The 21,930-nt window shown below is 38.0% G+C and overlaps 1 protein-coding gene across 4 annotated transcripts in view; it reads left to right on the top strand.

Moving 5' to 3' along the window:
- ZNF148 (zinc finger protein 148) overlaps positions 1-21,930 on the top strand; it is a 48,156-nt gene that overhangs the window by 18,222 nt on the left and 8,004 nt on the right. For 2 of the 4 annotated variants that reach the window (XM_039494849.1, XM_039494850.1), the window contains exons 2-7: positions 6,174-6,347; positions 6,750-7,095; positions 8,512-8,637; positions 13,568-13,691; positions 14,341-14,424; positions 21,737-21,855. In XM_039494849.1, coding sequence (XP_039350783.1) covers positions 6,766-7,095; positions 8,512-8,637; positions 13,568-13,691; positions 14,341-14,424; positions 21,737-21,855 — 783 coding nt within the window. In that variant the 5' untranslated portion in view covers positions 6,174-6,347; positions 6,750-6,765. The remainder of the gene's footprint in view (positions 1-6,173; positions 6,348-6,749; positions 7,096-8,511; positions 8,638-13,567; positions 13,692-14,340; positions 14,425-21,736; positions 21,856-21,930) is intronic. The other 2 variants (XM_039494848.1, XM_039494851.1) reach the window with 1 other exon arrangement.

Consider the following 21,930-nt stretch of genomic DNA (forward strand, 5'->3'; position numbering starts at 1 on the left):
ATGGGAGGAGTATTTCTGCTCTGAGGCCATTTTATAACTTGAATCACATTGTATCTTGATTTTGATTTTTGGGAAATCCTGAAGAGAGATTTTTTAACATGGCATCTAGTTGATAAAGATATGATAGAATTTCCATTATACACACTATTTTTACATTTATTCCTGGCTGAAATTTGGAATGCACAACGAGAGGGAGTTAGTGCCTGCATCTGTTCATAATACATTATTTAATTAAATTTCACAGTTGAATTAGCTGGTAACTTTCTGGTGTTTTATTTTAAAAAAATGCAGATGTTCCATTTTGGAGTAGGATCCCCCTCCCCCCTCCTTTTTTTCTTTTTGCCATTTTGCCTCTGTAAAAAGATGGAGACGGTGGAGGGGAGGAAACGAAAGTGATGAAAACTCAAAACTTTTTGATGTTTTGTTTGAAACTCAGAAAATTTAGAAATAAATTTTTAAAACGTATATAAACATTTTCATTAAAAAAGGGCCATTTTTCATTAATTTTTTTGGCAAAAAATTTCAACCACTTCTGTTCTGCAGTTGGTAGGTAGATAGATAAATAAAAAGCAGTGTGAAACCTAAAGAATGCACGTTTGATATGTGAGAAAAGATAGTCATTTTGCTTCCTCTTTATTTACGTTATCAGTTTTTCCAGATACTTCCCCATTCTTTTCTTTTGCGCAAGTTGTCTATTCAATCATTAAAATCTCCCAAATTCTTCCAAGGCTATATTGCACATATTAATTTACGTCTAAGATTTCTGAAATGCACCCAATTAGTATCTCAAGGTGCATGTTAATTATTTAATAAAATCAACATTATTTGTACAAGAATAAAAGGAAAAACACATATATACACCCATCCACCACCAGTCAAAGTGAGAAAAGAGCTTGGTCTTGCATTCTATCCTGATGTTAAACAAGATGATTCTTTCCTCTGGGGTGTCTGTTCTACTCCAGTGAGTAGTCACTATCGTCCTAATTATCGAGTTAGGTTAGGTTAGGTCTGATGCAGTCATTTGGACAGCGTACAGGCCACAGAATACATCATGCAATTTCATGATGTGCTGTCCTGAGTCAAATCTAGTGCATTACAGGATAGAATGGCTGTGAGAGACAGGGATCTGTTGACACTGTCCAGCCATTGTGTTTTAGGTCTTCTGGGGGTCTTTTCTATCCTGCTTTCATTGGGTCAAAGTAGGTAATGAGTCTTGCAGGGAAGATGGTAGGCATTTGAAGCAGATGACCATACCACCTTAGAGAGTGTTGGGAGACTGTATGACAGAGCATGACCTGTTTAGTTAGAAAATGGTGTTCTTCATTAGACTTTAATTCATGCCATTTGATATTTTTAGATCATTTGGACATGCTTCATCTGAATGGTGTCCAACTTTTTTAAAATCTGGACAGAGAAGCACCATGTTTCAGTCCCACAGGTCAGAACACTGACCACAGAAGCTTTATTTATCCTCAGTTTTGTCTCTGTACTTATCAGGGTGTTTGGTTCATGAAAGACATTCTTAATAAAATGCCCCACTACTGATGAGCTTTTGAAGTGCAGGCTTCACATTCTTTGTTGACACTGCTTGTATTATCAACAACACAGACAGTGTTGGTGAAATCACTGACTGTCCCAGATGGGTGGTCATTCATATGCTAAAGGTCACAGCATATTTAAAATTGGAAGAATTTTGGGTTTACCCCCAATTAATTTTCAGGCCGACTTTGGCTGCTGAGTTTTCCAGAGATTTAAGAGCCACAACCAGATTGTCTGTTGATTTGACAGCTAGTGCTCTATTGTTGGCAAAATTGATGATGGTAAGGTTCTTATCATCAAGACATATGCCTAACCTGCATTTACTTATTGTCTGGTCAAGCATGTAATCTGTGACGGCATTGAAGAATTTTGGGGTAGTAACGTGTCCTTGTTGAACATCCAACCTTATTTTGGAAGAAGGCAGTTCTTTTCCGATTTACAAGAATGAAGCTTGAGGAGTCGTCATGTAGAAGTTGAAACATTCTACAGAACTTATCAGGGATGTGTGCGAATTTCAAGATCAGCCAAAGCGATACCCTGTCAACAGAATCAAATGCCTTGATATCCACAAATGTAACGTGAATGGGGCACTTGAATTCTTGGGCCGTCTGAATAAGCTGTGAAGATTGGCTCCTTCCATCGTTGAACAGCCGGGAATGAAACCAGCTTGTTGGGTCTTGTCTTATTGCTTAAGATATCAGCAGTTTGGGCCAATGAGACAGAAACAAAAACCTTCCCCTGGGTGGACAGAAGAGTAAAGCAACAATAATTACAGCAGTCTCAATTGCTGCCTTTATGTTTCCAAAATGGTAGAATATCACCTTTTTGCCCGTCGCATGGGACTGACTCTGCTCTCTGGATCATAATGAACAGTATCTGCAACCATAAAATAATAGCTGGCCAAGAACTTTTTAACAGTTCTGCAGGATTTTCACAGAATCTTTCATATTCCTTCCACCTTATTTCTCGTAAGCGTCTTTACAACTCTATATTTTGTTTATAGTGAACTTGTTAGCGTCATTTTATGCAGAATGGGTCAACTTGGCGGTGGCTATCAGGACACATTTCTTTTCCACCCACTGCCAAAACTGTCTTTTTTGTTCTAAATAGGCAAAGGCAACAACATTTTGCTTTCAAGATATTTTCAGTTAAGTAGTACCTTTTACATTCTGAGTCGGGGGATTGGGGTGGGCTTGAGAGCCCAAGATGCTGCCTGAGCCACAATATCCACACTGCTTTTTTTAGCAAGTCCATTTTCCCAAGTGGAAGGCTCGTTCCTAGCTTTAGTGTAGATATATCTTTAGATCTCCTTAATGTACCAGGAATCTTTGGAAAAACGTATGTGAGGCACACTGAAACTAACTGTACTGAGGTGCTGTAGTTGGGTTTGTTTGAGTAGCCGTTTCTGAAACAAATCAACATGGTTCAGTGGCTCTAGAAGGGGTTCTCACAACAAATTTTTTGGTGGCCTTTGAGTGCTGTCACCAACTCTTGCTGGTGGCCAATATGACAATTTTTCCGAAAAATGTAGTTAACTTTAGGAAAAACAAATAAATATGGACACATACCAAATCTTTGTAATTTATTTATGTAGGTTTTTTTTTTCAAACTCAATAATAATAACAATGTGCAGTTGTCTCTATTCTTTAGAAGACCTAACCAGAATAGAAACACAAATAAGGTACTTTTCATGTTGTTGTCTTTTTTGTTGTTGTTTCTTTTGCTTTTTTGGCTTCTGTTTTTTGTTTTGTTTTTTGTTTTGTTTTTAAATAGAATTGCTAGCTAGTAAGTCTGCTTCTGTGAAAAGTGATATTTGTATGTTTGTTAATATCACTTTTCACTGCCATTTGTTAATATCACTTTTCTCAGCATCAGAGTTGTTAGCTAGGGGGAGGCAGTGAAAAGTGGTATTAACAAACAAATATCAGTTTTCACAGCAGACTTACTTACTCAGCCCTGGCAAGCTGGGAGACAAAGTAAGCCTTGGGTGGGGAGGTGGGTAGGGAGGCATTGGGGCCAGGGGTGATGGGGTGGATGGGTCATGGACTGAGGAAGGCAGCAGGGTCCAGAGGTGATGGGCTGGGGGTGAGCCTGAAGCACGGCTGAAGCTTGCCGCCCACCACCCCGTGCTGAAGCCGGAAGCCTGAGCCCCACCACGCACGAGAAGGTGGGGAACTCACATCGGCTGTCTGCTCCTCCAGCATTGTGGCTTCAAAGGGGTGCAAGGCCCAACCCCTAGTTGCAGACCCAGGGTAGGGGCCAATGGTTTGTGTCCCCTCTCCCCCCGGCTCCCAATCACTGCCCAGATGGCTGTGGCTGCAAGAAAAGCCTCTGGTGCCCACATGTGAGAAATGCAGTGTTCTGCAAGCAGTTGCTGAGCATTGTATCAAAAGAGAAAGAAGCTGTAGGATGGAGCAACTGTTCTGAGTTTGTTTTTTCCAGTCCTTTCTTTTTCTTTTTCTTCCTTCCTTTCTTTTTCTTTCTTGGTATACATATCCATGCAGTCTGTCCTGTGGAGCCCCACATTCAAATGCCTTGCTCGAGGCAATGAATTTGGGGAATCTCTAACAAGCACAATGAACATCTTAACTCTGCATTTCTTTTAGCTTTGGAGCATTTAAGTTACACCTTTTATGTTACCTTTTTTTAATTGTACCTCTGTCTTTATTGAGAGATTTTTAACTATATTTTCAAAGATGGTGCTAAAAATCCTCTAGGATGGCACTAGAAGCAGAAAGTTAAATGAGAAGGTCTCAAAAGCCTCTCTCTCTAGCAGTATACGAGATCCAGCAAAGCTGAACTGGCAAACAGATTGGCAGAGTTAGAAGGAACTCTCCTCACGAGATTGGAAATTTAGGACACCTTCATTTACCTGACGCAGATGTGCTTCCTTCCACAAACAGATTTGTTTGCAAATTTTATCAAATAAGAAAGTTCTGAACTTTTACTTTGTTCCAGACTCTTGACGACAGCAAGATTGGACAACTGCTTTCTTCTTCACATGGGATGGCCTGCAGAGAGACTTTGCTGCCTTCCTCAGTGAAGACAAACGATTGTTGATCCTCATCACCCGAAACTGCCCCTACAGACTGTGGTTTCTGCATCTTGCAGGAACATCTGTCTCTGAATCATTGATATTCACACTTATGGAATCTTGCGTACCGAGCCCTTCTAACATGACAGTTCTCAACATTTTTGTTGAAATCTAGGAGGACATCTATTCTGGAAAAATACAAAGGGTCTGGAAGCCCTTTTTGTTTTTAAATATTAATTCCATGCAAATGTGTTGGAGTCTCTCTTCTCTAGTTTCATCAAAGGCCTTGTTCTTCAGCTACCTCACAGGTTAGGTTGTAGATTTGGGGAGTATCAGTCTTTACTTTTTTGTCTCAAATGTATTCCTCCATTTTCATATTTCCACATTTTTGAAGGTTGTTGGTTCCTTTTTACTTTCTTATTCATTTATAAATATCTTTGACCTTTTGTGTGCAGAAGCTTGGGTTTCAGTGTCTCCCAAAAAGCAAATGAAGCCACATCATTAAATCTTTTAATGATGTCAGTGCCATACATATTTAGGGTCAAGCTGAGTGAATACATCAGTAGTCAATCCATTCGGACTTCCAGCAGTGGAAAGTTTACTGGTACAAGGTCCACTTTATCTTGAATATCCAACATGCTTCACTCTTTTGACTTGGCTGTTGAGCAGCTGAACTTGAAAAGGGGGAGGATTATTAGACAATCCTGCACAGCTCAAAAATCAGCCACCTCTCTGACGTATTCAAGGCGTTAGAGATTCTTGCTCTTGTGTGATAGGGCAGGCACAGATCCTCTCCTGTCTTGATTAGATTAATGCTGGAGAATGGTAATTTTGGCTACATTTTTAATTCTGTTTTAATTTGCTTGTGTGCATTGAATATTCACAAGAATCAGGACTACCAATAGTACTGTTTGGAATCAGGTATAATGCAGATGAGTAATGTGTAATCTTTACCACTCAGTTCTGTCAGTGGACCACATTCCTAACATCAAATGCTCCTGGGCCCCACTTGAGGCGAGTCTGCCCTTCATGCCAGATTGTGTGGTGGGTTTGTGAAATGAACAAATCTTCACTAGAAATTAGGATAAATCCAGAATCCTCACTATTTTTCTCAAATCACTGCAAGTGTTTTTTGAGACATATTTTCTATTTTCAAACTGAAAACTGAAGTTTAAACATTACATGTTGATCTGTTTGATACAAGTTTGTGGATGGAATGTATGCTTTGCGAGTAGCAGGATGTTAAATTGGCTGTAGGGCATCACAATGTAATTCTTAGGAGATGATGGAGAGCCCTTCTGTACTGCTGGGCAAGATGGTTTGGCTTCTTTGGCTATTTAATTGGACGATTAGAACATTAGGGACAGAGCTGACCCAGAAACTAATTAGCTAAAAAGCCTAACTGAGGTGGAGCTGAGCCTCCCCCTCAGCGTGATGAACTACAGCCTATTTCCTACTATGTTTTTGCACTATTAATGGTGGCAGTGTCTAAGCCCATACACCCTGACTCATGCTCTAGTGTCAGAGTGGGTGTGGAGGTGATCACCCCCCTATAAGTATGTTTAACTACTCCTCTTCCTTCTTTCACGTGCAATAACAGCAGCCCAAGAAGAGCCAAAAAATTCTCCTTCCTCTCCCTTGTGAAGATAAAGCTGTTCTGGTAGCCTGGGGCAGTGGTGACAGGAGAGACAGACAGCACATACAAAGGGAAGTGGAGAAGAGAGAACACAGTGAAAGGAGGCATCTTCAGGAGAGGGATCAGGCACAAAAAAAGGTGGGGAGAGGATGGGGAAGAGAGGCAGAAAATTAAAAATGGAAGCAGTTAGCTTCCTTTAAAGGGTAGGGAATGTATTTAAGTTTCTTTTGGCTATCAATGTATATAACTACGGTATCACCCCATTATATTGGTAGTCAAAAGACAACCACAACTCAACTACAACCTATTTGAAAGTAAGTGTGTGTGTGTGTGTGTGTGTGTGTGTGAGAGAGAGAGAGAGAGAGATTGATCTCCTTTAGCTTATTACAACGAAGATGAAGTATTGAAATCCTGGATAGTACTTACAAGAAAGGCATGTGTTGTTGACTATTTTGTAAAACTTTTTTTTTTAAATGTCAAGTAAATTTTTAAATAACTTCCCCATTTGTAGATATTCACTTGCTATACTTCTTTTTGTAGGCTATTGCACTTAAGCATGAATATTGAAGACAAACTTGGAGGATTATTTCTTAAATGTGGTGGCATAGACCAAATGCAGTCATCCAGGGCTATGGTAGGGATGGGTGCAGTATCTGACCAATCTTCAATATCTGGGGAACGGCAAGAAGCAGTGCTTCAAGACCGGACTATGGCACATCAAGAAATTCTTACAACAGATGAAGTGTTACAAGAAAGTGAGCTTCGACAGCAAGAGATGATTTCACATGATGAACTCATGGTCCATGAGGAGACGGTAAAAAATGATGATGAGCTGGAGGCTCAAGATAGACTTCCTCAAGGGCTACAGTACGCAGTCAATGTTCCTGTAAGCATTTTCTTTATGAAATATTGCACACTCATTTAGGAAGCATGGTTTGGTAATGTTGTTGTGTTATGTAAGGAATACATTAATGAGTTGTTTGCATTTTGATTATAAAATATTTATTAATAATAGATGCTGTTTATGAAAATGTCTTTAGCTGCTGACTGGGTGAAATTCATCTCAGTTAGAGGGTTGACACAAGGCCCTATACATCATTTAAACCAAGCTTCATGAGCTTAAGTGTGGTATTAAAAGTGCGTTACAACCTTTTGTACCTCATTTGAGTTGAGGTGAGTTTCGCCCAGCTATATTTCATTTTTATATTAAGCATCTATTTGTAAAAAAATTGATAATTATATTGTTTTTGTTACTATATGAATTGACTGGTTAACATTAAACACTTAAAAAAACACACAATAATAAATTTTAAAGAGCAAAGATAAACCAGGATAAGTAATATTATTTAAAGGACCTGGATGATTTATTTGTTTTATGCAAAGCACATTTCTTTTTGCCATCTTGAAGCATTTCTGTACATGTTTTTAAAGTATATCTCATATAAAATGTTAGCATTTGATAGCTGTTGCTTTCATTCATGCTGCAGGTCAAACATATAACACTTTGTAGATGCCCATATATGTCCTCCTTGATATTTAATAGAAAGTGTCTTCCATCTACCACAGGGAGAATAAAAATGGCTTCCATTTCAAAATAATGCATTATTACTGTAAAGTTTGAGTGTTTACTGAAATGTCAACGATTAAAAAAGATGAATTATATAGGTGTAAAAAGAAATAATAGTCTTTTTCAACTGGAGTTTTGTTAAAACACTGTACATTGAGAGGGCTTTCCTTTTAACTGAAGTTCAGAGATTGTTGGGCCGTTTAGAAAACATACCAGGAACATTTAAGAATATGATCTTTAATAAAGTTGACATTAGATCAAGAAGTATTACTGGGGGAAAAGTTCATTCTCTGTATTTTGGGTTTTTTTAAATTTTTTTTTAGCTCAAATATATAGTAAATTAATCTGTTTCTGTTAAATCCTGGCATTGACAATACGACAGGCAAAAGTAATATAGGTATGAAACAAATTGAAGAGTGATTATATGCACATATGAGAGATTTTGATATACACTAGGAGTCACAAGGAAACACTACAGGTCAGAAAGAAAAGCCTAAATTTTGGGGGATGAATGAAGAGGTACAGCAAACTGTAAATCTGTAGAGAATTATTTCTTTTCTGCATTTAAGATATTGATTACTCCCTTTTTGTTAAATTTCTGAAGGAATGAAACCATGGGACAATCCCTTCAGAAAAAATCTTAGCCTTTGTTTCAGCTGTTTGTCATCTGAAAATGAAAAATTGCTCTTTTGTAATGAGAACCTCACCTGAAACTGGCACTTTGTATCTTAACAGATCAGTGTAAAGCAAGAAATTACTTTTACTGATGCATCTGAACAACAGAAGAGAGACAAAAAACAAATACGAGAGCCAGTAGATTTGCAGAAAAAGAAGAAAAGAAAACAGCGTTCACCAGCAAAGGTAAGATGGATTTTGTAAAAACCAAGCTTGAAAAGAACCTGTAGATTTACTATGACTTTGACTGATTTCATTAGAATTTGAAGTAGTTATGTCGGAAGTTGTTTTATTTGCACAGTAAAGATGCAACTTTGGAGCTTTCCAGAATCCAGAGAAGACTGTGATATAAGGCATTCATAGTGTGTTTCTTTGAACTCCTTTTAGCAACATGAACCTTTGACATACTTTAACATCTGTCTCTCCAGGCAGTTCCCTTTCCAAATATATTTTTTTTAAATTATGAGTCAGTAGTTTTGTGGACAAGTTATAAATCATTTCACTATGTTCATCTAATAATAGTTGTACCTTTCTATGAGCCTGAGAATTATTGTGTGCCTTATGCATTGAGAACAGTTTAAAAACAAATTTAAAATGAGTTTTCAAAAATTTTAAAAAGTTTTCATTCATAAATTTAGTAAAATAACTTGCTGGTAGAGAGCATTCCTAAAATTTAAGTGTCTTTGTATATATTCTACTCCTGGGGGAAGTCTGCGCTACTGCATACATGCAGAGATATGTCCCTGTGCAGATTCTCTTTGCTTTTCCACAGAAAAATGGTTTCTGTGGAGAACCAAAGAGAAGCTGCACCAGTGCTCACTCACCCCTCTCCGGCAGGGTCTGTTTGGGTAGTCAGGGGAGAGGAAAGTCACCGCAGTGAGTGGGGGGCATGTCTGGGGATGCCCCGGCTGCCCCAGGATGTTAGTCCCGGCTGGGCATGGGAGGGAGGAGGAGGACGACAGAGACAGAGTTTCCCCCTCCCCTGCCCGGAGCAGCCGGCACTGCGTCAGATCAACCCTAGAAACTTCCCCTGGCTCTAGGAAGCTCTGCACTGCGGGCGGAGGGTTGGAGGGAGGGGCTTAGTGCAGGGGGTGAGGCACAGCAGGGGCAGGTGTCCAGATGCATGGGAGTTGCGTGGACAGGAACCAGCTCCCCCTACAGTGACCCTCTTCCCCCACTTCCTGGTCCCATCACTCCTCAGCTACTGTATGGGAAGCTGCTCCCCCTGTCTGCCCAACCCCGTGCATCGGGACCCCCCCCCCCACCAAAATCCCTCCTGCCGATCCTCACCCCACTCTCCCCGTGCATCAGGAGCCTCCTGCACCCAGAACCCCCCCCCCCCCTCCACCGAGCCCTCCGAACTTCTTCCTGCTGAGCCTTACCCCCTGCATCAGGAACGCCTCACAACTGGACCCCCACCCCACTGAGCCCCAAACAGCTGCACCCTGACTGCCCCCCCACCAAGCCCCACTCCCCCAGACCCCTGTTGAGCCCAAACTGCCTTCACCTGGACTCCCCTGCTGAGTCCTATTCCCCCTGCACCCAGAACCCCCCAAGTCCCTGTGCATCCAGATCCCTCCTGGACCCCCCACTGAGCTGCCTGCACCAAATTGTGCCACACAGAACCCTGGTACTCTTGAGGGAATTCTGCACCAAAATTTAAAAATTTGGTGCCAAAAAAATAAAAATTTAAAAATTCTGCATAATTTTATTTGGCAAAATAGCACAGTAACACAATAACAATATAATCTCACAATTTTCAATTATTTTGATAAATTATTTCAAAATACTTGTCAGCAAATAATTGAAAATAGTGTGATTATATTGTGTTATTTTAACAAAATATGCAGAATTTTGCAGAACTTCCCTTAGGAGTAGTATTCTTATTTGTGTTAGAAGTTCTCATGATAACTGTTCTGCATTATTTTGAGAATTTGTTCTCCAGATCTACCGTCAAGAGGGATTTAGCAATTTACCCGTCTGCCTGTGTCACTGGGTAACCTGCCCTTCAAATGTAGTGGCACATAGGGGTCAGCCCACTCTGCCAGATGGCATGGCCTTTTAAGATTTTGAATGGTCCTATATATATAATATAAGAACTGTCCTAAGAGATATTGATAGAGAGGAAGTGGTTCCAGGAGTAAGTAGTGCTTGCAAGGAAATTCCATCACTGTCTTTAAGGGCTGGGAGTCTTGGAGAGGGTGGGGCCAGGCTCTCCTGTCATCCAGCCAACTGGGCATGAGCTGGGAGATGCAGACCAGCATAAATGCTCTCTCCTTCCTCATAGCTTGTTACCTGAAGAGGAATTGAATTTAGAGTGATCCAGCCAGATGGCTGAACCACATGAACCCCAGGAGACACAGACAATCCTGGGGAGGAGAAACTGAGGCAGGGAGTGCCTGCAGTGCCATGAGAGGGTCCTGTAGGACGGTATTGCCCTGTGATAGTCTGAGAGCTTAGATTTTCCTATAGCAAAGGGGTACGTTTTTGTTAAGACAAAAACAGGATCAGCTATCCAAATTGCGGCTGTAGCAACGTTTTGCCCTCTTCTACTAAAACCCAAGCTAATTATTTATTTTATTTGGATTTATGCAACAATTAAAATAAAGCACACAGATGCTGTAGCAATTAAGTAAAATCACAGTCCCATGAAGAGGACCACACAATAGCATAAAAATAAGTGTATTCAGGAAACAGCCCAGCCAGCAAATAAATTAAAGCAGCAAATCTCCTCTTCCCTCTCTACTCCCCCCCCCCCCCCGAAAAAAACAAACACCTTTTGAAAGAAAATAAGCCTTTTCATTTTTCCCAGGGTTACCTATCCCATAACCTCCCCCACAAATAATCTTAGATAGATGGCTTTTGTGGCATGCCTGAAGGGCTGACAGATTATAAATATTTAAGACAGAGTTTGGGAGCAAGTTCCAGGCTCTTGCGTCCCTGATGGCAGCACAACTCTCTCTTTTATAATGAGGGGGATCCAGCTTGAATGCCTCACCCTTTCTCCTCAGAGACCACATCTGTGGGAGTATTGTTTGGTGGGAGAGGTTGGTGTCCCTCTTACAGAAGGTTTCATGGGCATTCATGTATGCTTCCTTCCTCTAACTCCCTGTCTGCCTGCTCCATTCTTTTGAGATGAAGAAGGTTTGAAAAAGGTTGAGGAAAATCCTTGAGCAGGTTTTGTATCAATCTTTTATTGGCTCATAAGAATAGGAAGGGCAGGAAGAGCAGAAGGATTGGCATGGCATAATCCCAGTATATTGGTCTTGATTTGCCATCAGTCCAACATCTGGGTTTTTAGTGTGGAGGTCACTTAATACACTGAAATATTTTTAGTACTATTTTCCTTTTATTAATTGACTACTTGAAAAATCTAGTTTTTATTCATTTTTACCCCCATTATTTTTTGGACTACATTTTGGTGAAACCGCATTGGCAAAACTAATTTTCTTTTTTTAAGGGGAGCTACAATGCAGTCAATTAAGATTCCAGAATTTAGAAGGAAAATGGAGGAATATGAAATATTTTTTTCTGTTTTCAGCAGTTACTTTAAAATGTCAATAGTATACATAATACATGTGATAAAATTTAATTGTTTTATAAAATATACTTTTATACCTGACAGTGTCCGTTTAAGTAGTAGCATGTTGTTACAGAACATAATTTTATAAGCATTGGACTTCACAGGTCTGTAAGGCCCCTGCAAACGTATGAATGTGCTTATTGATAAACATATAAGTAATCCCATTGGTTTCAAGTGTGTGTGCTAGATCAGAGTTTAAACTGTCTGTGAGGTCGGCTGTAGCAGAACGAGCAGGTAAAATTAGATCATTTTTCAAAGTAGGTCCTATAATAACAGTTGATACTGAGTTTATCAACAACTGCAGAGCAGTGGAATGGCTCTTTTGCTTGCTCTGTTAAAATATGCTGGCTATTTAGAGTGCCAGCATGCTTTCCTCCTCGGTTTATAGTGAGAGAGCAAATCACTATTTATTTGAGATTATTCTGTTACAACACATTGTTATAACACTGTTTTCGGTCACCTAAAACTTTCTGAAAATTTCATTTGTTGAGCTGCCATTTTCCTGCTGGTCTCTTCCCAATGGTGTTATTTTGGGGCAAGTTTGAGCAAAACTGTACTGAGCTGTATCAAATGGGGTGTGGAAATGAACTTTCCCTAGTTTTTAAAAAATTCATGCAACTTGAAAAAAAATCTGCTATGGTCATCAAAATTATTGAAAGTAGAAAGCTGAATTTGGCAGGGAGATCTTCTCAAGGGATACACTAAGTGAGGAAGGGCTCTGTAAGATGAACAAGTTAGGAGGGGTCCAAGGTGGGGTTTTTTGTTTTTGTTTTTTTATCATCTCCACATTACAGAATATTGGGAGAGGTTGTCTTGTAGCCAGTTAGCATATAAAAGTGATATAAAAGCCTGCTAGGTACTGCCATGACAGTTTTGTACCATGACAATATATCAAAGAATTAGAAAGCCAGGCTAAGGGAATATAATGGAAAATAACTAAACAATTAAAGAGTTACTTTGATACTTCTGTACTGACTTTTTATATGTAACTGGACAGGGGTACAGTTTTATTAGTCCAGTCTTATTTTTAGCTATGATGTGCAGTAGCAGACAGGTTATGTGGTTACTCAGGGATAAGCTTTTATACATCTTGACAATCCTACATTCTTGCTTTATTTCCACAAAGATCATACAGCATTCCACTTATCCTTTAAAATATGATGATCCATGGTTCTGTGCCAAAGATGATTTGGTTACTTTACCTCCTTCCCAACAGATGGAGAAAGTAAACACTGACATTTAAAGTGACTCCACTCTGAATAGAGAAGCTGTAAGCTGGTTTTCCATCAATTGCTTTTGTCTCCAGCAGGTGGAAATATCTCTTGACAACTGATGATACACAAGTTTGGAACAGGCAGTTGTTGCAAATGTAAAACCAAAATCCTGTTGGTGTAGATTTATAGAAGTTAGCACTATTTTTATGTGAAATATTTGAATTTTCTGCATTACAAAGTTATTTTATGTTTTGATTTGTAGTTAACAAAACATATTTAGTGGGTAGTGTGAGAACAAATTTTACTTTTTTTAAAATAGATCCTTACAATAAATGAGGATGGATCACTTGGTCTGAAAACCCCCAAATCTCATGTTTGTGAGCATTGCAATGCTGCCTTTAGAACCAACTACCATTTACAGAGACATGTCTTCATTCATACAGGTACTGCTTAACTTCACTTGTCTTTTCTACTATATAAAGATCTGTTTACTCACAGTAAAAGTGTTTTCAGCTCTATGCGAATTTCAGTTCTAAGAGTGTAGGTTACTTGGCATCTAAGCTTAGTGATTCCATGCACCAAAGTGTCAAAAGAATACCAGAAAAAAAATCAACATATGTTCATTAAACTGAAGATATAACTGTTTACAAGGTTTCTTTTCTTTCTTTATCAGAAAGTAATGGGTTGACCTGTAGCGTAAATGCCAAAATTAACCCCTTTGTAAAATGTGCTCTAGATGCTTATCTGCCTGATGAGGTATCTCTGGTTCGGAGAGATGAAAAAGGTACTTACCATTATAATAGCTTGCCGGAACCCAAAATGCAGACTTATGCCAGCATCATGATTGATTTTGTTCTTGAGGAAATTACAGCCATTTCAGCTTCAACTCCTCCATGTTTGTGTTAAATGTGACTCATGGGGAGAATTTTGAAGTCCATATAGTTAGTAGGGATAAATTTTTTGGTATTAGACTATTTTGGAATTCGCTCAGATGCTGGTTTCTTATAGACAACTATTTTATTCCTCAAAGTAAACATCAGAAACAACAGTTTGTAGTTATTAACTTATGGATGTGGAATTATATTGTTCAAGGTGAAAAACCATTTCAGTGCAGTCAATGCGACATGCGTTTCATACAGAAGTACCTGCTACAGAGACATGAGAAGATTCATACTGGTGAGTATAGTGCCTTGAGTATCTTTATTGGCGTGCTTAAAGAACTGTTTCCCAAATCAGGCCAGGTTTCCAATAATAAGTGTGCAGCTTAATATCTTGTTGGAGTTTGTTTTGATTTTAACATATATGATACAAAACACTTAGTTCTGTGCTTTAGCCTTGCTTCTCTTTTCTTTGGCTGCAAAGTGAGTGTAAACTATAGTGAGCAAAGGTGGGAATTACATATTCTTCTTAAAATAGTCCCACAGTGGCAAATCATAAAGTTTGTTTAACAACCCATGATTTTTTTCAATCTTCTCTTTTGTCATATAAAACTGACTTTTTCACTGGGGTCTTCATAGCTTAGAAGATTTCTTATTTCCTATTGAATTAAAGGAAAACTATCAGGACTGTAATGGCCAAAATGCCTAACCCTTGAGGTATTAGCATCAGCATTACTTTTCACTCTATTTTAAAAGTTTTAATGCAGAATTATTCTAATATATTTTAAAATATTTTATATGTGTATATATATATATATATAATAGGTCAAATAAGGCCCAAATTTTAAAACAAATGAGAGTTAGTTTATGCGCATTTGTTTATTTTTGTCTTATTGCAATGTGCAAAACCACATTCTCTAACAGGTTTGGCTTTATTGGGTTTTTGGCATTTTGGTGCATGGCCTTTCAATCCCTCTGTAAATATTTTGTGATATGGTCCTTTTGGACTGGATGCCAATTTCTCAGCCTCTTTTACAGAAAAGCAGAGCTGGTGAATGTGCAGAGTGTTTCTTGGCTGTACCATTTAAATGGATATGAACGGTACTAATGTGAAAGTGTGTATGAAAGTTGAGAAAGTTAAAAACTCTGCAAAATGAATTTTTGAGCAGTGTACAGAGAGTTACATGCACAAGTATCCTGTTGTTAATGGGATTTCTGTGTCTTATGTTGCCATGAATCCAGACTTAGTAGGTTTCCTTTGGCCAGTCAGCCACAGAAAAGTCCCGCATTCTTTTTCTGTCCAATGGCTTTGCTCTATTCCTAGTTTTTACTCTGGCTCTGAATTGGTGAACTTCACTCTGGAGAAACTGCTGCCTTCACTCTCTGTAGATATTATTCTTGTCAAGAATGGATCACACCCAAAAAAAAAAAAAAGAAAGCAGGAAAGGGGTTTAAATGTTGTCACGTTTTGCAGAATCATTTTTTCTGCAGATTATTCCCTGTACATAGCTTTGAAAATGAGACTGGGCAGTGTATCCAATTAACAGCTGAGTACAAGCATTATATAAATGTCACTAGTACAGTATTTTTGAAATTCAACATTTCCAGCCCTATAGAGAAAGCTGCTATGTTGCTTTTAGTGTTGGTTTGTTTGTTTATGCCAACTCTTGCATAGGTGTTTTACTCTTTTGTGTATAAGAGAAAAACACTGCAGTCTTAACAAATTAACCTTACTGTTTGCTGAACTTTTGGAAAAATATTTTCCCACTCTCCTCAGCCTCCTACTGACTTGCATAGTTTGGTAATTTTCCTCTTGGAACTGGAATAGAGGATTTGGTTTAAACCACTAGAACACTGGTGTTTCCCAGATGACAGTTAAAAGAGTGTTTAGGACAATCTCCACTGGGGTAATTCTCTGCTTTACTGAGCATGCAGTCAGAAGGGGCTGCCTTACAATCTTAATAAGTCCCAGTGAGCTGTGATGATTATATTTATATGGCTTATTTGAAAAAAAGGAAATAACTTATTTGGTTGTTTTAAAAAGTTTTCTAAAGTTCATTTAGTAAATAAATAGAAAATGTAGTGATGGAACCTCTGGACCTGTGTTATACAGGAGGCCAGACTAGATGATCACAGTGGTCCTTTCTGGCTTTATAATCTGTGGATTTTGGTGTCCTGCCCCAATTTTAGTTTGGCTCCTTACAGTCTACATACCTAAAAATCCTTCTGTATTTTAATTTAGATATGGTATTCTTCACCACTGGTCCTAAATTGTTGTCTAGTGTTGCGGTATGCTGTTCAACAGCTGCATACTGGGATCTTCCAAATAATTTACATTTTAAGATTGCCTTCTATGACTAGAAGGTGAATACTGTTTCCATGATTTTACTCTGGGGGGGAGGGGGGAAGGTATTTTCCTTGGACTTCAACTTCAGTACTGCCATAGATTCTTTATAGTCTGTAAAGGGTGAGAATCCATGGGAAGTATTTCTGCCTAGCTCTTCCTTTCTCTTTTGTAAACAGTTTTGGTTTTCTTCATTTCCCAACCCTCAAATGCAGTAGGTCTGATTTGCCTTTATTCCTAGTGAAATGATCCTATATTGTTTCTGCCTTTGGTACAGTGTTTAAAAGATTAAATAGTAACAGAATTTTTTTTTTTGCCTTTTTAAGATTTGTATCCATTCTCCAACTACCAGTATTAAGGTTGCTAAAGACAACACTAACACAGACAGTAGTCCCATTAATATCTTTGTAAAAGCAGGGAACTTAGAGGTGCTCAATCAGTAGCAGTAGGTAGGGTTTCTGTCCTTGGAACTATTGCCTCAAATTAAATACTGTTCAAAGACGGTAGGAAGTCATCAATCAACAGCCCTTATTCTATATAGGAAATTAACAAGTTGCATTAATACAAAATCATGTTACCTAGAAACAGCCACACTTGGGAAAAGGGTGATAACCAGAAAGATCAACTGCTAGTTGTAATTTTTATTATTTTGCTTGTTGCTAATGATACTGAGAATCAACATTCAGTTTGTGGGAGGAGGGAAAATCGTAAGTAGACTACTACTTTGGTGTTCTTAGGTCACTGGCTCCTGAAGAGAACAACACCACAGGCTTTCTTCAAATCTCTTCTGTTTTGTTTTCACTGATGGAGATTTCTGCACCAGCTCCCTACCTCTGCATTCTTGTCTCACGTCCTAATTCTTTAATCCAGCTCACTTCACATTTTGAGTAGACATTTCCCTAGTTTAAGAGAGGAAGATTGTGTCTTAATGATCTTATCAGTTCACATAATGTGTCCTGGTTCAAACATTGGATAGAATTTTACAAAAAACGTCTACCTCAAAAAATAGATAAAACCGTCGTGGGACTAACAAGATGTCTGCCAAACATAATTGCTCAATCACTCTGCTTTTATGTTGCTTGCCTTTTCTGCTCTTTTGTCTAAATTTTGTGTTAAGATTGTAAGCTCTTCTTAGGCGTTTGCTTGCATAACTGTTAAGCGTCCTGTTCACTACTCTTTGTAGCTGCACTTTATAAATACATTTTAGAATTAATATTAAGACTTCTAGTACAGACATGTCCAAAACATCTGAGATGATTTTTCTTTTATACGATTTAGATCAATAATCTGCATAATATCTTGTACATTCCAATTAAGTTATTCCTTTCCTTCTATGTGCAGTCTTTTCCCATTCATTAACCCAATTAAGGAAAATATGTCCTCAACTCTTTCCCTAGTTTAAGAGAAGAAGATTTTGTCTTAATGATAGTATCAATTCACATAATGTGTCCTGGTTTAGAAGTTGGATAGAATTTTACAAAAACCATCTACCTTCAGATTTCAGCTATGTTAAATGGTTTACAGTAGGCATCAGATCATCTTAAGAATAGAAGAATTTTCTGATACATTTTTAATACTTTTCTAACATACTCATCCTTACAGAGATTAAAACCAGAGTTAACGGTGGTATTAACTTCACAGACTCACCTTCACAAGGCATTTCTTAATCTTATCTGGAAGAACATTATGCCACTCTGCTGAATAATATCATCTTCCTAGATGTAGCAGCTCATTTGGGAACAGTTTCCTCAAATCAAGATTCCTGCTCTTTCCAGTCAAGATTTAGACAGAAATAATGTTTAGATTTGAAGGAATACTAGTGTATACTCGCAAAGGCCCCAAATTCTCTCTTGTGATCTCACCCATTCACACTTTTCAAATGTTGTAAAGGGGACAGATAACTAGCAGTGTAACCTACCAGCATTTTCCCCATCTCACCCCGCCGAGGGCCTACCCAGTTAGAGTAAAACAGTGTAAGGGCTCTACAACAGTCCATTTATGGAGCCCCTGGGGCATGCTTAGGGGTGAGAGGTGTGTGAACAGAGCACTCTATGCTCCAGCCTTTACGGGCTGGCAGAATGACTTCTACAGGGATGTTAAAGCTAAAATAAGTTTGAGCTTTCTCTAGTGTTGTTCACATTTGGGCTGGGGAGGCCCAAAATGTGGGAGGCAAAGCCACCTTTGCGCCAACTCCAGAGTTAGGTTTTAAAGTGGGATTTAAATGACAGTAGGGAGGGCATTTGGTAGACAAGAAGCAGGAAGTTATTCCAAAAGCAGGGAGAATGTGATAATAGCACAAAATTGGGAATGGCAGGAAACAGGAAAAGGAAACAGCAAGGAAAGAGGATTGAAAGCAGGATAGGGAATTATGGGAGTGATATGGAGTTTAAAACTAGAGCAGAAATATAGGTGGGAAAAAATTTTCAGGGCTTTGAAGGTAAAGGTGAAGTTCTTGAACTTGATTCAAGAAGCAGGTAGAAGGTTAGGCAAAAATACCGTAGTATGGTAAAAGTGGTATAAACACCTAGATAAATAAGTGTGAAAGTACTGATCTGATTACAGTGAAAGTGGAGAGAGAGAGAGACAATTTTAATAATGGCTAAACTAAGTAGACTGGAGTTGGAGAGGTAAAAAGCTAGAAGGCCAGAGAGGAGAAACGTATGATATTCGATACAAGATATGACCACGTTATGAGCAAGTGGTTAGTGAAGAAACCCAGTTTGGTGATAGATTTAAAAAGGAAGAAGTAACAAAGGTTAGCAAGAGACTAAATGTGGAAGGAGGAAGAGAGAATTCAAAGACGATACTGAGCTTGTGAGCCTGGGGGGAAGGAGCAGCAAAGAGCGCTCAGGATGGAAGATAAGTTCAGTTTTTGAGAGAATAAATTTGAGATGGCATCAGGCCATCCAAGAGGAGGTATCTGAGAAGCACTGGAGATGCACTGGCGTTGGAAGCTATCTGCATAAAGGTGAGAGATGAAACCGTGGTAGCTGATGGGGTCACCAAGAGAGACAATAAGATGATCTAAAAAGGTCTTTTCTAGTTTCTATGAATCAAATTTCCATGGTTTTATTGTAGGTGTGTCTAATTATATAATGGTAACCTTGAAAAATAATAATACACAGATAATTAAAACAAAAACTTCAATAGTAGGCTACTTATAGTAGATGCAGAATCTGTTCACTACATGGATATTGGAAGGAGGGTTACATTGAATATATACAGTTGTTGTTTTTTTAATTCTGCATCATCTATTTGGAATTCTAAGTAGTAATGACTTAAAATTGCAGTACTATAAAATTTTAGTGTCTTATATGAAACTTTAGCCATGCCATCCTCATTTACATTAGTACTGGGATGTGGTTAAATTCCTCTCTATTGAGTGGAAAACATACCTCTGAATATCAATAAATTCATAACTTGGTAATAATGAGAACAGATAACAGAGTGTTCCATCCTTTCCATCTGAAGTTAGGTGACAATCTAAACCTTACTTCTAGAAACAAAGGAAGGATGCCAGTATTGTCTGCAATAAAAAAAACATTGCGTTGTTTTCCAGGACCAAAACCATGTTGGCAGATGCTGTCAGCAGAATCCCTGTTTTCTATCTCATTAAATCACAAGATTGCATAATAAATATTGAGAAAAAAGAACAATCCGTCACATCAACAATAAATAAGTTTGACATTGGAGAACAAAATGATAACCGCATTCCAAATGCAGAGGCTTAGATATGGTTATTAAGAAGTGGTAGGACTCCTATATTATTTATGTCTAGATACTGTAATTCCTATTTCCTGAAGAGATTTACATCTATTGGCCAAGATGATACTGGTTTAATTTATTTTTTTTAAAATTTAATTTTGCCCCCGTCTCTCTTCATTATGAAAGATGGAACCTTTTTCCTGGACAAATACCAGGATCTCAGTAATTTTTTCCTTCTAAGAAACTAGTTTTATATAGGAATGTGTGTCATTAATTAGGTATCAGGGGGTTGTTGTGTTAGTCTGTATCCACAAAAACAACAAGGAGTCCGGTGGCACCTTAAAGACTAACAGATTTATTTAAGGTGCCACCGGACTCCTTGTTGTTTTTGTAATTAATTAATTAATCCATTCATTCATTCATAAAGAGTAATGTGCCATAGCTCTGGAGATTGTTTTGCAGTTACTAAAAAGACAAGATTTTTGCCTTTATTCTACAGTCTTGAAGCCGTAATATTACATCTATAATGCAAGAGATGTCTTGCTCTTCAGGTGAATTCCATTGAATAACAGTGAGTTCCTGTAAAAGAGAGACACTCTGCAAGACAGGTAGATTTTTGTTAGGCTTCATCAGACAAACATAGACAATGAAGATAGCAAAGGACAAAAGTTAAAACAAAGAGTTAATCTGAGTTACTTTATAATGTGAATGGATCTTTGTAAATTTTGTTTATTTTTAATTAAGAACAAATTAGGTGAGAGGTATAAGTAGCACTGGAGTGGAAGTAGCATTCAGAATATGCTGTCTGAACAAATGAATAATGTGACAAAGGGCAAGACTTCCATTTTCATTTGCCAGAATGACTTTAACTACAGAGATTTGTTGTTTTTATATTTAATTACAAAAAGAAAAGGTAAAGTGAACATGCCTTTTACTTATTGGAACTATTCTAGAAATCAAACCAAAATGCTTAAATTGTTCAGGGCCATTATTTCAGCTTTTCATACAGATATGGAGAGAAAGAAGAGGGAGAACTATAGAAAATAACACAGATATTTTAAATTTGTTTAATCACTGACATCTTGAAAATTTAAATTTCTTTTTGAGAAAATGGAGTCAAATTGTGCAAAGAAGGTGAAAGAATTTAGGCCTTGTCATCAGTACAGTCTTCTCATTGTCCTAAATATGTATTTTTGGCAACAGTTCATCTTGAAATATATTTTTCTATCTTATGCAATCTTTGGTAACACTTTGATGGATTTACAGTACATATCTGCATGCAGGAAACAGAGATGGTAATAGAAACAGGTTACTTAAAATTTCCCCTTTTTAATTAGAATTTCTTGGTATAATATTCCCTTTTTGCTTTCCTTCATGGTATTCTTGACATATTAGTGAGTACTAGGGGAAATTGAGACTTATATGAACGAACACAGATTGCCTTTTCAATGGGAGCATATTAAATCCTCTTCTCCATTTGCCAAGGTTACCATATGGAATAACTCTGTTTTTCTGTTTTTATTTTGTTTAAACTATATTTTAATATAATGACTGTTTTTAGGTGAAAAACCATTTCGCTGTGATGAATGTGGTATGAGGTTCATACAGAAGTATCATATGGAAAGGCACAAGAGAACTCATAGCGGAGAGAAGCCTTACCAGTGTGAATATTGTTTGCAGGTAAGATGGTTAATTGAAATAATTCACATCATTTTAAAAACTGAAATAACAAACCTGATTCTAAAGTAATACACA

Source organism: Mauremys reevesii, linkage group 11 (genome assembly GCF_016161935.1).
Source record: "Mauremys reevesii isolate NIE-2019 linkage group 11, ASM1616193v1, whole genome shotgun sequence".
In the NCBI taxonomy this organism is placed as follows: Eukaryota; Metazoa; Chordata; order Testudines; family Geoemydidae; genus Mauremys; species Mauremys reevesii.